The sequence below is a fragment of the Peromyscus leucopus genome, chromosome 18 (genome assembly GCF_004664715.2).
Source record: "Peromyscus leucopus breed LL Stock chromosome 18, UCI_PerLeu_2.1, whole genome shotgun sequence".
Taxonomy (NCBI): Eukaryota; Metazoa; Chordata; class Mammalia; order Rodentia; family Cricetidae; genus Peromyscus; species Peromyscus leucopus.
Window position 1 is genome coordinate 8,413,949 of NC_051078.1, and position 17,079 is coordinate 8,431,027.

At 45.6% G+C, this 17,079-nt stretch overlaps 1 protein-coding gene across 2 annotated transcripts in view; it reads left to right on the forward strand.

Moving 5' to 3' along the window:
- Positions 1–17,079, forward strand: part of Srgap1 (SLIT-ROBO Rho GTPase activating protein 1) — a 269,344-nt gene that overhangs the window by 131,660 nt on the left and 120,605 nt on the right. For both annotated transcript variants that reach the window (XM_028869595.2, XM_028869594.2), the window contains exon 3: positions 2,539–2,701. In XM_028869595.2, coding sequence (XP_028725428.1) covers positions 2,539–2,701 — 163 coding nt within the window. The remainder of the gene's footprint in view (positions 1–2,538; positions 2,702–17,079) is intronic.

The following is a 17,079-nucleotide window of genomic DNA, read 5'->3' on the forward strand; positions in this document are numbered from 1 at the left end:
GGCCTTTTTCTGTTCCTTTTCTTGCTTTGTCTTTTAAACAAGGATTGTAACTCAGTGTTTTGGGAGTGGTGGATATTTTTTTCGTTTTTTTTTTTTGTTTGTTTGTTTGTTTTTGTTTTTTTTAAGACAGGGTCTCATTATAAGGCATCCCTTGAACTCGCTATGTAACCCAGCCTGGCCTTAAACTCTTGATCCTCCTACCTCGGCTTCCCGGATCCAGTGCAATATTCAGTGCAGAGTCTGAGAAACCATATGGTAGAAAGGCGTGACTTTTTTCTTTCCCCTGACTTAATGTGCAGTCATAAATGCTCATGAATAATGAACTGTTACATCATCTTGCTGGGAAGTTGACTGAGTGAGTTAAGTGCCTCTCACGCATGCCTGGTGACCTGCATTCTGATCCCAGAACCGGTGCAGAAGCCAGACATAGCAGCATGCATGCATCTGTCATCCCTGCATGCCTGTGAGAAGGCAGGGGGCAGAAACCAAGAGAGCCCTCAGAAATGGAAAGGCTGGTAGCCTTTGGGAGGCGAGAGCCCACATCAGAGGCTGGCCTCGGACGTCTACATCTGAGCCATGGCACATGGCTTCCCCCTCCCTCTCCTCCCCCATCCCTTCCCTCTCACGGACACATGCAAATTAAAAAGAAGAAAAGTTAATAAAACCCCACATCCGATTACCTGGCACCTCTGTGCCCGAGTTTGGAGAAACGCTGCCATTTTGCCATTTCATGGTTAGTCTTTATGGTCAACAACAACAAATTGTAGCTCTAATTTTTTTAACTTTCTTTTTATTTATTCCTTGTGTCTTTTCATATCGTGCATCTCCATCCCATTCATTTTCCCATCCCTTCATATCTGCCCTCTGCCCTTGTGACCCTACCCTCAAAAAAATTTAAGAGAAAAAAAGAAAGGGGGGGGAGGAAAAATCTTGTCGTGGAAGCTGTACTGTGACCCACTGAATCACGCAGTAAACCCTCTTGTCTACATATCTTTACTTGCAAGTGTTCATTGCAAAGAGTCATTGGTCTGGTCCGAGGCCTCTGGTTTCTGCTACACTATTGATGCCGGGCCCTCACTGGAACTCCTCTTGAATATTCTGTTGTTGCCCGGTGTCATGGAAATCCTTAGCTTTGGGTCTGTACGACCAGCCCCTTCACGTGCCCCCATAGATCATAGATGGAGTGGATATTGGGGTGGGCCAACTCATACCCCTGATTCTGGGCCCGGGCAGTTACAGGGTTGGTCAGCTCACTAGCTCTCCCCTGTCCTCACCACCAGGGCGAGCTCTCCAGCACTGCCCTGGCTAGTTCACCCCTTGCAGCAATGAGCAAGGCGTGGGGCCAGTTCTCCCAGTTTCACGCCCTCAGGGCCGGCTCTCCTGCACCTGGACCATCAGGGTCAGCTCTGCTGCATTGTCCAGGCAAGGTACAGGGGCCACTCTCCTGAGTGCCGCAGCTGCCGAGAGGTAGGGACAGCTCTCCTACTCTTAATGACCTCAGGGCCAGCTCTCCCACCTGCCTCGGGTTGGGGGGGGGCATCTCTGCATCTCTTCCCCCCACCACACACACACCACCATAGAGCAGATGAGGGGCGGGGCCCGATCTCCCACGGTCACATTCTCAGCGCGGTTCACCTGTCCTCTGTCAATAGGGTCAGCTCTCCTGCGCTGCCCAGGCGAGGTGCAGGGCTCGCTTTCCCAAGTGCTGCAGCTGGTAATAAAGGGAAGGGTCAGCTCTCTTGCCCGCGGCAGGCGGCAGGAGGGGAGGAGGGCATCTATTTTTTTATTTTTTTTAGCAGTGGCATTCTGGTTGCTCACCATGTTGGGGTGGAGTTTTTCTTTGAATACATATGTATAGACGTCTAATTTTGTGTGCTTTGCAGTTCATTTAGTTTTATTATCCAAAATAAACCAGGAGCATTTACGAATCTGAGATGGCTCAGTAAGTTTCAACAGGACATGTGACCCATCATGAGCCAGTACACTTTCGGGGTCCGTTCACGAGCCTCGAGACAATCCTATAAAGTTCAAGTTCCCCGGGAATGCTTTTTTGGAGGCCGGAGGTTATTTATCCAGGGATTAATAAATAACCATCAGATTTGTGTCCCGTGGAAAGCATTGCCTAGTGAAATTTCTTTTCCAGCAGTAGACTGAAGAGTCAAAGGAGACTTTGTGAGCTAGGGCAGACCAGTCTGTGTGTGAGACAGTAGCCGATAGATTCTCATGTAAACATGAGTGCTTTCCTTAGTGGCGCACTAAACCCTGGGGGCTTCCTCAGCACTATCTGCGTCGGGCTCCCGGAGCCCCAGTCAGGGCGGGAGGTTGTACCAAGGGTTTTTGATTCAAGTTTTCTTTCCAGGCTTAGTAAGTTGCAGGATCCCTGCAGGCTGTGGTATGTCCTGATCTTAGAAACGCTCGGAGCAGAGAGAAGGATACAGCACCTCTCTGCCGTGGCTCCTCCGCCCGCATGGGTGACCTCTTCTGGCTGACCCGGACTGCTTAGACCCGATGGTAATTCTGTCCTTCTTTACCTCCCAGGAAAGATCAGAACCTGTTGTCTCCAGTGAACTGCTGGTACTTGCTCCTGAACCAAGTGAGGCGAGAAAGCAAAGACCACGCCACCCTGAGCGACATCTATCTTAACAACGTCATCATGCGGTTCATGCAGATAAGTGAGGATTCCACCCGGATGTTTAAAAAGGTAGAGTCCATCCCTCCCTGCCATCCCAAACTTCCAGATAACCACCTTACCTACAGCTACTTAGGAGGAAGTGCCTGAAAAGAATGAAAGGCGCCAATATTCTGAACTCGTGCGTGTGTGTTTATACTGTATGTTTGTGCATGGTGTATGTGTATACATGTGTGTGCATATGTGTAATGCACACAGCATTATCTACTGGTTATATTTATTTCTCTTCAGTAAATTAATGAATATCTGACCTAAGCATCATGAAGGAAGGGATTTGGGGGGGAGGGGACAAAGGAAGGGGGGGGGTCCCTGCAGGGGGTGGAGAGGTGGCTCAGCAGCTAAGAGTTCACACTACTCTTGCAGAGGAAGTGAGTTTGGTTCCCAGGACCCAGATTGGGCAGGCAGCTCACAATTCCAGATCCAGGGAGATCTGATGCCTCTGCCCTCCCTGAGCATGCGCATTGATATGCACATACCCATTCTCACACACACACACACACATACACACACACACACACACACATACACTTAATGAAAATAATAAACATCTTTTTTTTTTTTTTTTAAAGTACCTGCAAGTCTTATCTTTGTCCTTAGAACTGACCTCCACACTTAGAAAAGAGCCGCACTTGGAGAGGAGAAGCCTCGGGTTCTGGTTTTCCCAGCTCACACGTGACCAGACTTTTTTTTTTTTTTTTTTTTTTTTTTTTTTTTTTTTTGGTTTTTCGAGACAGAGTTTCTCTGTGTAGCTTTGCGCCTTTCTGAGCTCACTTGTAGCCAGGCTGGCTCGAACTCACAAGATCCACTGCCTCTGCTCCGAGTGCTGGGATTAAAGGCGTGCGCCACCAACGCCCGGCTGTGACCAGACTTGTAAAGCACATCACGTGTGTTGCCCTCCCAGGAAAATGTTACCACACTGTCTTCTTACTCCCGGCTGCAGGGTCTCTGAGAGTGAAATGGGAAAAAAAAAAAAAAAAATTATACTGGGCCCAGAAAAATTCAGTTTCTAATGTGTGAGAGAACTTCCTCCTTCCTGACTCCATTTATAAGAAACAAAGAAACGGGGTGGGTGTGGGGGTGACGGACGGAGGGACGGACGGACATGGGACACGGCGACTGGGCTTGTAAACCTTCCTGAAATGGTTAGCTCCAGTCAGCTCTCAGCAAATGTCTTCGTTGTTTGGACACTTCTGTTGAGAACAACAACAAAAAAAACTTGGAGCATTTCCTGTGCAAAGGACACACACAGCGCCTTACCCGGCTTTCAGTTTCTGTGCTGAGAGCCGGAGTCTCCGCAGACCTCCTCAGCTTGGTCTGGATAGTGTCCTGTGCCTAGATTTATGCCCAGACCTTTCTTCAGTGGGTACTGTTTTAGCTTCAGAGAAGGAGGTGCACCCTGTTGATTCACGATGCATTTGTGTTTCAAAGGAGCCTCTTACAACAAGGGTACAGTGTCATGCGGGCCAGCTGGGCTTGATGTGGCCACGTTCGTTCGGTTTGATGTCTGACCTAGAAATGGAAATTTAGCAAGCTCTAAGTCGTTGTGTGCTGGGTCCAATGGAGGGGGAAGCTGTTTCCAGCAAAGAACTTTCTATGCTGGACCTAAGGCTAGGTAGAGCAATATCTCCACATCTTAAATAAGAGCACTTCAAAAATATGTATTAGTAGGGTTGGGGATTTAGCTCAATGGTAGAGCGCTTGCCTAGCAAGCGCAAGGCCCTGGGTTCGATTCTCAGCTCAAAAAAAAAAAAAAAAAAAACCTTCAAAAATATATATTAGTTTCCACAGAGCTAGGAAAGTGACGAACTCTTCTGGCTCCGCCATGAGCACCGTCTGTGGAGACTGCATACAGTTTTGTGGGATCCATGAGCATCTGCAGTGGTGTGCAGATGTTGCATGTCAGGCAGCCACGATGGAGAAAGGACTGACCTCAGGAAGGTTGCAGTGAATCCACATTTGGATGCTACTGAAAGATGCTTCCCCGACATGGGGGTTTTGGCAAGGATTCAGCCACGACCTACATGGGCATCTCCTCGTGTATTCATCCACCGAGCAAAACATCTGTAAGCTGTGTGGCTGGCAAAGCTGAGTGAAAAGACATGCCCGGGCTTGCAAGGAACTCGTTATAGTCATTAAGCATTCCCAAGCTAAAGGGGCCTGGAGGATGGGGAGCTTTACTTCCCTAGGGGACAGGGAAAGCTTCAGAGAAGCAGCTCTGGAAACGAAGGGGCCACTTTGGTGAGGCAAGAAAAGGTGAGCCTTTCTGGGGCCTGCGGGGCATGCGTGTATGGAAAGTGCAGAGTGGTGTGGGGCTGGCCTGGGCTGATAGGACAGGGGATGGGTGATACAATAAAGGCTAGCAAAGACGACAATAAGGAGAGACCTCGTATGACAGGGGCCAGGGCTTTAATGACATTGGTAGACACTAGGACCGACAGCCACATGTATTTGGGTGAGAACTTGGCTCTTCCGCTTCCTTATTTTGTGATCTCGGGAGATGTTCAAGACACTCTCTTCCAGAGAAAGAACGTAGCAAGGTCGGGCAAAGGGGGAGGGGCTGAAGCTGTGTGAGCCCCTGGACTGGGAGCGCCCCTGGAGTTGTCTCCTCTCCAGGCAGGGAGCCCCAGGCTTTCGGTTTGGAGCCCTTGAACTTGGAGTGCTCTTGAGAAAGGCGGCCCCCTTTAACGGAGGGGAATTCTCAAGAGCGGTTCTCAGGGAGAGCTCAGCTCCTTAGTTCCATCAGTCCACGGTCAATATTCCCAGTAGTTGGGGAAATGAATTCCTAATTTGTAAGGAGGAATCTGGGAAATGCACAGTAAATAAAAAAGCAGACACATGCCTGCTTGTTTGCTACTAGAACTCATTACTTATTTAGATTCTAAGGCTTACCGTATGCGCAGTGGGTTCCTGCTAACTTGGTTGTTTAGCGAGAGTGTTCCGTACATCTTGAACAGCCTTCTCTCTCTCAATCATGGCAGATGAGCTGGAAAGGACCAGTCATTACAACCACAAGGACAAGGCTTACTGGGAGACTGTTTCAGCCTACTCACATTCGGGTCCAACTCATAGCCCTCCTGCAGTCGAGGACACCACACATGTGGCCCAACACAAAATCATCAACTTACTCAAATCGGTCCTTCTCACTTGATGTGAATGGCCGAACGCATCTGACATTAGGACACTGGTTTGGGCTATATTCCTTTCTTGCAAAAATCTGTGTCACAACTGGGCAGTGGTATCACATGCCTTTAATCCCAGCACTCAGGAGGCAGAGGTAGGCAGATCTATGTGAGTTCAAGGCTAGCCTGGTCTACAGAGGGAGATCTAGGATAGCTAGGACTATTTCACAGAGAAACCTTGTCTCAAAAAACTTTAAAAAAAAAAACAAAACAAAACTGTATCACCCCTAAGCAGAGACTAAAAGACCGTAAGGTCTCCGTATACAAACACAGAGACACTTGCTCACCCATAGTTTTTTGCTGCTCTCTTCACAATACTAGGGAATGGAATTAGCCTTGGTGTCCACCAAGGCTATGAATGAATAATAAAAATGTGGTACGTACACCCGACAGAATTTCTTCATCTGCAGAGAAAAATGAAATTTGCAAATAAATGGATGAAGCTGGGGGAAAACATCTTATACCCCGAGGTGACCCAGGCGCTGAAAGACAAATGCCATGTGCTGTCTCTCATATGTGTATCCTACTTTTGGATCTTTAGTGTTGTGTATTTAACTTGCAGTGCCTGCTGAATCCAGGGAACTAGGAATGGGCCATTGGACTGGGGGATGCCTTCGGGAGGAGGGCCAGGGGTGGGAGGTTTCAGTGGGCATAGGGGTGGGGGTGAGGATGATGAAGATAGAGTAGCAGAGAGTTAGCCAAAAACCACAATTGTATGAAAAAAAAACTGTTGCTGTGTAAGCTAATTAAAAATATAAGTTAAGAAGAGTGAGAAGGAGATGCCCTGCATGGCTGACTAGTACTAATTCTAGAACCCCAGGATTATTGTAAGTGCAGCTGGAAGGCCTCACCGGAGGAGCTTCCTGTTTGCAGCAGATGGCTAATACAGAGACTCACAACGGACCAAGGTGCAGAGAAGAATTCATCAGTGCCAGAGTGCTCGGCTCTAAAGGCAACATCTATATTACTCCCACCGCTCCCAAGGCTCCAGGAACGTAATCGGAGGGGGAAACAGAAATATTTTAAGAGCCAGGGGTCGAGGAAGACAGCTGTGAAAGAGTGAGTTCTGGATGTGACAAAGCCATCGTCCCCAGGAACACATAGCCGCTGTGGCTGCCTGCGTGAGCCCCACGTGAGATCAAGCCAGGGAATAATTCAGCCGTGGACGGCGGGGAGAGCTGTCGGCGGTTGAGAGCGGCTGGGGGAAGAAGAATCGTTTTCTTCAGGAATATGCTTCAGGGTAGGTCGCTCGAGCTCCAGGGGCCGGCCCTGCGCCCATGCACATATGGGCACACTAATTGGACTCAGTGAGTTATTTTAAAAGAAAGAAAGAGAACATGGAGTTTGGAAGGCGGTGCAGTAGAAGGGTCCATGGAAGGAGTTGGAGGAGCAAGAAGGAAATTTCAAGATAAATGTCTCAGTGCCAAAAGTCCCTAGTGGGATTCTCCTTAGGAGTTGTTGGTACAAAAAAACCCCAATACCCACAAAACAATATATGCGATTACCATTCCTCCCAGTTGCCTACTGGTAAGTCCCTGTTGGTGAGGACCTTCATCACCGTCCACCTCCATCACAAGACACAGAGAAATCAAGTTCAAACTGAGCTGGAAACTTCCTCCCTACTGGCTAGCTTTCTTAGACCCTGAAATACAGGCTAGTAGGGGAAGAAAACCATACACAGCCTTAACCAGCTGTGACCCCTCTGAACTGCCATGCCAACCTGCCAAGCAAGATGTACCCACAAGGGCACCATTGGTATGACTGTTACATGGGTAACCAAGTGGTCTCTGATTGGATTCGAGGCCAGTGTCACAGGAGGGAATTAATGCCTGGTTCTGTGAACTCAGTCAAAAATCCATGGCTGAGGAAGTCTTGGGCCCTCGGGGTAACTTATTATTGTGTGACTCGGGGAGGAGGGTTATAGACCCTTATCACTCCCCGCTGAACGAGAGGCTACTGGTGAATTCTCAGGGAGGAGAAGCCATTGTCTTTAATTGGGTATCCATAGGTGAGCCCACCAGGCTCCCGGGGGCAGTTCCAAACCCATGCTCAAGCAGGTGGTCCTTGGTAAACTCAGTGGGTCACAAAACAAAAAGACACAAGCGTGAAAGGGGGGTTGTGGGGGGGAAGAGGAGAAATTGGGGGAGGGGCACGGGAGAAGGTGGGTGGTAAGAGCAACCAGAATGTTCTGTACATGTTCGTGAAATGGTCAAAGAACACATGTAATGGAATGGTTTTTTGAAACCCTAAAGAAAGCTAGTTGCGGATGAAGCCAGAAAATCCGTCAGTCATCTACACTCAAAAGGCTGAGACTGGCCTTGAGGCGCGGGGACTCACTTTCGGCTGGCCTAAGTTCATAGGTCATCAGATTCAGACTTGAAGGTTAAATTAGCCCACTTTGTCACCACTGATGGTGTGGCTTAGTCTGGCAGGAAGGCGCAATTACCACTAAGATCCATAGTCTTTCATTTCACTTGTATCAAAAAATAAGCCGTATCTATTTACGTGCTCCAGTTGTGAAGAACAGAGTTGTTTCTTGGGGATAAAGCTGTGCCGACACAGAGAACATTTAAAGTGAGTCCCTGTCCGCACAGATGCTGTAGCTGAAGTTAATTAAAAAATAAAAATACAAACAAACCACTCGTCGACTGCCGATCTCTAAGACTCTGATCTTGTTTGGAGAAAGGCTGTGAGGGGCCGGTAGGATAGCTCAGTGGAAAGCTCAGCAGATAAAGGTGCTTGCAGCCAAGGCTGATGAAGAAGCTGAGTTCGATTCCCAGAACCCCTCTGGTGGAAGACTTGACTCTCAAAGTTGGACCTCTGAACTCCACATGCACACTACAGCACGTATGTGATGGCACACACACACCCACACCCACCACACACAAATATTCTTCTAAGAAAACCAATACATTCTGAAATACTGCCAACTGCCAACCTGCTTACGCATAGCCTTGTTTATTTTTTTTTAAATATAACCATGTATGTTCCTTATAGAATGTAGGAAAACGCTAAAAATATTTTCTACATTACCCAGGTTTACACAATCAGTTAATTCTTTTTCATTCTCTTTTCACTATTGATATGTCTCTTCATATGTCTCATATGCAAACATTTTATGCTGTGTGTTTGTAGATATTTTACAGTTGTGTCTATGTTATTGATTCGTATATTATAGATTTTTTTTTTTAATTAGAGAGACCGTGTTGCTTGGCAACCTGCCCCTTTCATGTAAAACATCAGCATTTATCATGTCTGGAGGGAGCCCCTCAGAATGGGGTCTTTGATGCCTTCCTGGTGTGCAGCACTGTTTGCATGGTTCCGGGCCTCTTCCTGGACCTGGACGTTTGAATCTCTCATGTGGCAGTGAGAGATAACTTATGTTGCGTAACTGAAAAAGAATTGTCAAGTCAAGGGTGGCCTCAGACCTTCACAACTCGGATGCCGTTCTTAACCTTTTGAGTTTCTGGGGTGATGACAGACACGGCTGTGATTTACCCTGGAGTGATGATGGTCATGGCTGTGGCATCCGGTAATACATTCCCTGAAAAGTAAATGGACTGGGTTTTTTTTTTGTTTGTTTTTTAGCAGAGAGCTACCGGACATGAGTTAGTATGCTTATGCAACATTCGTAAATAATATAACAAGAACTTTTCCAAGGCATTTTAGTGCACTGTAGCAGAAGAATTAAATGGTATTCTGGTGACCTCGGGGACAGCTTAATTATTGATACGGCCTGGATAAATGAGTAAGAAAAGCACAAGCTAGCACTACTTGCTGGCTCTCCTGAGTCTTAGCCACCTTACGGCCTGCTTGTTTTCTAGAAATAAATAAGCTGAACCATTGTGTCGATGTATGATGGCCGAATTTTCTCAAGTATTTTTACAAAATATTTGCTATTGGTTTTTGTGAATTACATACCAAGATGGCTGGCCCTAGTGAATGCTCTGTGAGTGGCAGTGGTTGGTGGTGTTTTTCTTGGAGTCTTCTCGTTGCCTTGTTGCCTAGCAACATCACGACACCTATGATTCACCTGGCTGGGAGTTAAGCAGGTGAGCCGCTACAGACGAGCAATTTGCCATCTGTTCAAAAGCTTTATCAAAGTCTTAGGGTGAGTTAAGCACGTGATCCATGTGTGTCTCGTTGAAAATGCATTACATAATGATAAAAAAAAAACAATTGATGTCAGCAGTGTTGCAAGTTTTGTCCATATGGTGTGTTCCTTTGGTACCAATGCTCAAATGTCAGTAGTTGAACCAGTAATTAATTACCTTGAGAAGAGTTGCCAAGAAACACTTGAGAACTTGTTGGGGTTTCTTTTAAGTTAGTTTTATCTTCTTGCATCTACCTCTCTGTGAATTTTGGATTGTGTACATGAGCATTCTGTATAAAGGAGATGCCCAATATAGTTAATTATAATTGTTTTATAAGCTGAAACCTTAAGAGAAACAGCATGGTCCAGCTCATACCAATGTTTGGTGTCTAGAGAAGTGGGAAAGTGATATATACAGTAAACAGTTTGTCCCCGAGTACTGGTTATGAATGGAGACCAGACAGATTCTCCAGGCCCCGTTAAAATGTATACTTTGGAATTTCAGTATTAGGGTGAAGAGTGAAGTAAGGTCTCTGGATAAGAAAGCAGTTGGGTGGAGGCTTTAGCTGCCTTCCTCCTCCGTAGTCATGAAATGACAAGGCTGGAGTATAAACAGGATATAATGATCCTTTTGATTTCAAGGGACTCCCGTTATTCCTGTCAGAACCTTTCACAGACATACCCCTAGTTCCCTTTCATAGCTCTCTCTCATCTAGATAGAGATAGATAGATGGATGGATGGATGGATAGATAGATAGATAGATATAGATAGATAGATAGATGGATATAGATAGATAGATGGATATAGATAGATAGATAGATGATAGATAAATAGATGATTGATACATAGATGATTGAAAATTGATAGATGATTGATAAATTGATAGAAGATAGATAGATAGATAGATAGATAGATAGATAGATAGATAGATAGATAGTACTTAATCCCTTTCTAACATATTCTATATTTGCTTGTTGGTGTCTGTGCTTTTTGCATATAAGCTCCCAAGGGGCAGACTTTTTGTATTGTTCACAGTGACTATCACATGCTAGGTGTTAGCAGATATTTCATGAGCAAATAAAATAACAGATAAAAACTTACATCTGTATCAGAAACAAACAATGAATGGCATCCACATGACATAAAGCTCAGAGTGTGTTAGCCCAATGCAGTACTTAAAGGGCCAGATTTAAATGACACCGTGGTCTGAACTACTTCCCCAGAGAAAGAGATTGTAGGTGGGCCTGGGAAATAGTCCCCCCTTCAGAGGCAAGGGTCAAGTAAGAAGACTCGTGGACTTCATCGCGGCACTGGCTGTCTGTTCTTGCATGGGCCACTGGCTGTAGCAAGTTATACCATAAAATACCGATAGTATTTTCTAGAAAGTTGCCTGTAAAGAGAAAGGTGGAAGTGTGTGGGTCTTTTAAAGAAGCGTGTGGGTCCAGGAAAGGTTTTGTTTTCAAGTGCATGTGTTAGTATCTTGCCTTGGATACTGTCGGTGTTTTGTTTGGCTTTGTGTTTTTGTTTGTTTTTAAACAGAACTAGTTAAAATGGCGAACAGAAGGCATCATAGAAAAAGGGAAACCTAGGCTGAGGAGATGACTCGTTTGGTAAAGCACTTGCCTTGTAAGCACGAGAACTTGAATTTGACTCCCCGAGAACCCATGTGAAAATGCTGGGTGCCATGCTTGTCCAGAGTTGGGGAGATGGAGACGTGGTGCAACCCTGGGACCCACTGACTAGCCAGCCTAACCTTCTTGGTGAGCTCCAAGCCTGGGAGAAATCCTGTCTCGGAAAACAAGGTGGTTAGCTCCTGAGGAAACATCTAAGATTGACGCCTGGCCTTCAGGAGCACTTGAATACACACACACACACACACACACACACACACACACACACACACACACACACCACACTCATTCACTCACCTCACACACTAGGTTTAAGGGCAGGAGACACTCCAAAGGCTGGGCTGGGAGAAAGCAGGTATAACTATGGCAGATAATAATACAAAGGACAGACAGGAAAATCTCGGGAGAGCAGATGTCACAGTTGGTAGGAAGAGAGCAAGGTGTTGTGGGGTTCTCGGTTCCAGGTTCTCTGTGCCTGGGGAAGTGTTCCCATGACCTGAGGTGTCTGTGGGGAACACGGAATTTGCAGAAAGTAGAGAAGATTCTATGAACAACCCCCTGGGGAAATTGAGAATTAAAAATAAAATTCAATCTGAGACTAAAAGGAGAATACATATTTTATAAGTAAAAGTGTTTTACATTTAAAAATGTTTTCTAACTTTATCTTAGTGGTACTTTCAGGCTTGACTGAATTGACCAGACACACCCTCGTTCCCCCAAAAAACACAGACTGGGTCTTGAGGTGATGTTAAATGTCAAAAGACAGCAGTGTGGAGCTTGCCAAAGGCAACTGAAGAAAAGTGGTGGCCCTGCCATTTTCTGTACGATGAAGATGTTACTTTAAAAAACAGAGGAGTAACAATCTTACATGTATACCATACTCTCCTGAATATGCACTTGGTAGTGATATGTTGTGCACAGAACTGTCCTCCCCTGTGATGGTCTCTCATCTGCTGTCAGCAGGCCTCAGCCACACTGACTTTAGGCTGTGTGACTCGGGACACCAGTGAATGGGAGACAAGCAGGTTGTCAAAAGTTCTTTCTCCCTGGATCTCACCCTCCCGTGATGCAGCTGGATCCCTGAGACCAGCGTGGAAACAAGTCCTAGTTAGCCTTCAGGGTGAGTGAGACCACATGAAGGGAGACAGACAGCCTAAGTGACAGCTAGCCAGCGACTAGACATACAAATTAGAACATCTGACATCATCCCACTGGCGCTGGACCGCAGGTGCGAGCGAGGACGCAGCCCCGCCAGCCCAGAACAGAGCACTCTCCCAGCTGATGGGAAGACTCATGAGCTAAGTGAAATGCTGCTTTGTGCCGCTGAGCCCGGAGTGCTTTGTTACACGGCGAACGCTAAATGATACACTAGGTAAATACCCGTGCTCACCCAAAGGAAAGACGGAGTCAAAAGGTAAATACAGGCTCTAAGGAACCTAGTCAGCACAGTCCACCAGGTCCTTCCCGCTAAGTGCATCCATAAAGCCTAAACACAGTGCCTGCCGCAGCGATATGAAGACGTAAGTAATAGGAGGCGGATGAAAGACCAGACCTGAAAATTCTGCCAGATGGGCAGTGTTTCCCCCACGTTCCCCTCCGTGTCTCCCAGCCTAGATGCCTGAGAGCAAAGAACCTGGGAGCAGACAACGAGACATGAACACACAGACCCATACAGGAAGCCTTGGGCTGTGAATCAAAGACCAGAAAAAGGAGAGGAACGTGTAACTCCAGATTTTGCTCTTCCAAGTTTTCTTTGCTGTTCCTTACCCCCTGAGAACACAAACATCTTGCAACAGGGACCACAACCCCCTAAAGATCTTTTTGGAGAAACACGCTCCCTGGGAGCGCCACTGTTAACCGTGGTTAGCAAGACTGCGGTCTCAGACATTCAGTATATGTGGAAGAAATGGAATGAAATGGAACGGAATAGAACAGAACAATAGAACAGACAACTGGTTCTCAAGTTAGAGGACCAGAAGGGGGACCCTAGAAAACCAGAGAGTGGTGGAGATTACGGTGACGACGCTCCTGAATCCAAACATTGTACACAAGCAGATCTGATCTTAAAGAGTGTCCCCACAAAGGCTTGAGGGCTGAACCAAGTATCAGTACCACTCCAGGGCCCTGAGTGGTCACTGTGTAGTAAATACGATGAAAGATGTAAATAGTACCCCAAGGATGTTGGCAACAGAATTAACATGGAAACTACAGCTTATATGAGGCTGGTCAGAATTTGTAACCCAAATGTAGGCAGCTGGGTTTCCTGATAAAACCAGAAGTATTAAAGTCTACAGCTGATTTAAATAGGGCCCAGAGATATAATATTGAAGATATCAGGAATACAGTACAAAAAATCACTCAACCTTAAGGAAACCAAGAAAGCCGGAAAGGCTTGGAGAAAAAAAATGAGAGCCATGCTGAGCTAACATAGATGCTTGAGCTAGCTAAGGTTTTTATAGCAGTCATTATAAAAAGCATTCTGAGACGGAAGATCAAACACTCATAAAGTAAGTAGAAAATATAAATAAGAATCATTGGAAATAGTTTTTTAAATTGTGTGTGTAAGGAAGAGATGGGGGGGAACGCATGTGTGGTGGCATGTATGTGGAGGTCACGGGACTCGGTTTTCCCCTCCACCATGGGTTTCAGGGACTGAATTTGGGGTGTAGAGCCTGCACAAGTCCTTTTAGCCGCTGAGCCCATTTGGAAAATTTTAAGTGAATAAATACAGTAACCAAACTTTCAAAACGGAATAGCCGGGCTCTCTAGTAGACCAGAGCTCATAGAGGGTTTACTGGTGAGGTTGAAATGAGCAAAATGATCTAATCTGAAAATCAAGAAGGAGAAGGAAAATGAAAGAAGAGAATGAACTGTTCGCACAGTATTTCCAACATTTACACCATCAGCGTTTCTGAAAGAGAGAAGAAGTATGGTACAGAAATAAGTATTTGAAGATAATTGCAAGAAACTATCCCGAATTTAGCAAATGACACAGCCTATACATTCAAGCTTACTGAATCCATCGAGATAAGCCAGAGAAACCCAGATGCAAGGACAGATAAACTGAAAACTAGAGACAAAAACCGCTGGAAGCATCCAGCAAAATGGGAACCATGCACTTGAGGAGCGCCAGCTCAGACTGTGGGATGCTCCGCTCACTCTGTCTGCAGCACCTCCCAGCACTGACGACCAAAGATGCCTTCAGACGTCGCCAGATGTTTTCGTAGGCACCATTGGCCCCAGCTGAGAAATAGTGATCTAAACTGAGTATTGTCACTTTAAAGAATTTTTCTGGCTTGGTTTGTTCTGTCGTCATGGAGTTTATAAACTTAAATTAATAAACAAGAGACAGGTTAACAAATTGTCTAATCCCTCACTCCCCATTTAAAAATGAAATCTTAAGTAGGTTTTAGTACCAAGTTTATTTAGGTGTTGCTATCTATCATAGATCAATCCCTAATCAAGCTCATTATTATAAGGTCATGGGTGAGCCAGGAAAACTGCTTAGGGGGTGAAACACTTGCTATGCAAATGTGGGGGCCTGTGTTCAGACCCCCAAAACTCATGTGAACCCTGAACACATAGTACTGTCTGTGACCTCAGTGTTTCCTTGTCAAGATGGGGGGTGGGGGGAGGAGTCCCTGGAAGTGTGGGCAGCCTGGAGGATGCAAACATCGAGAGGCCCTTCCTCAAACAGTGGAAGGTGAGGGCTGACAGTCCCTCAAGGTTGTCCTGAAACCTCTACATGTGCAGCATGGTATGTGTGCATACACACACATACACACACACACACACACACACACACACACACACACACACACACACACAGAAGTCACAGACAGGCGGAGTCCTTCCCCATTCTTATCTGGAAAGGAGGCTGCCATGTTTAAAAAGGAACTGCTGAAGACAGAAAATTCCTACCAGATGTCAAAATGTCCACAGTCAGAATCAACAGATTCTATGCAACCTAGGAATAGGCATCTTTCCTGTTGAAGACTGCTTGATTTTTTCACATGGTGGGATTCTAAAAGGTCCCCAGCAGCCGCAGCGAACGCCATATTGAGGAAGACTGTACCTATAGCACATGTTTGCATGAAGAAACACTTGTGAGTCCTTGGATTATAGCAACCCACACGATACATTTGCAGAACACGTACTAAACATGGGTGTTGAGATTTAAGACCTTTGAAAGCTCAAAGAAAAACTTTTTCTTTCATTACTAAATTTTTTTTAAAAAAAAAAATAGGAAATTTATCAACTTTGTTACGAGATCAGTCTAGAATTCAATAGATTTCTCCATTGGGTAGGTGAACTATTTATACTGAAAAGTAAAGTGAAATGCAACAGGGCTTTCATGATGGCTTAGCTTGCTGCATAAGCTTCAGGGCCAGAGTTCGGATCCCCAGTACCCACAGAGCTGGCAGGGGAGCATGGCAACCCATCTGTGATCCCAGCACATGGAAAGCACAGACTAGGAATCCTGAAACGTGAGCTCTGGGTCCAGCAGGAGATACTGCCTCAGCATATAAGATAGAAAGGGACTGAGGAAGACAGCCAGCACAGAGCTCTGGTCCACATATGTGCACCACACAGACATGTATTTGAGATATCCAGTAGTTAATAGCGTATAAATAGCATTTTTACTTTGCAAGCTTTAATAGTTTTCAGTGAACTCAGAAGTATAATTGGCTAGCACACTGGCGACTTAAGTCAGCTCGTCCACAAACTTTTTAACCCCTTTAGTTTTAAAGATAAAGATTGTAGGAGTCCACAAAAAAAAAAAAAAAAAAACTTTTTAAAAACTTTTTTAGCCAAGTATACTGATTCAACTAAACAGTCATGACCATGACAAATCTACTAGAAACTCCACTCCCTTTTCATTTTTTTCCCCTGAGATCTGACTTTATCAAGATCAGTGGCTTTCCCAAAATCTAATAGAAGTTTCATTTCATTATTCGTTCAGCAAACATTTGTCGATTGCCTTTTCTGCAACAGGGTGTGGTAGTGAGTGCTGAGATCACGAAAGCAAGAAAGGAATCCTTAGCATGGCGTCCTGCAGGAGCTTGGACTCTAGCACCAGCAGGAAACACAGAAATAAGAATTACATTATAATTCAGTAACTGTTCTTAAAGATAAGACCTGAGCTCATGGGAAGACAGGATGAAGTCATCAAGCTCTTAAGTTTGAAGTTTATTGAAAAATTGGGTAAAATCATTCTTCTATGCAGAGACCAGCAGGAACAAGACCAGAGACTGCTGACCAATCCTTCTGTGTATTTAGGAAGTAAATTCCAGCAAAAAATGATAGGAGAAAGTTCTCTTGTGGCCCTAAGTAGTCAGGTGCTTTGCTGGCTGGTTTTATGTCTGTGTGACACAAGCTGGTGTCTTCTCAGTTGAGAAGATGCCCCCATCACATTGACCTTTGGGTAAGTCTGTGGGAGATTTTCTTGATTGATAACTGATGTGGGAGGGCCCAGCTCACTCTGG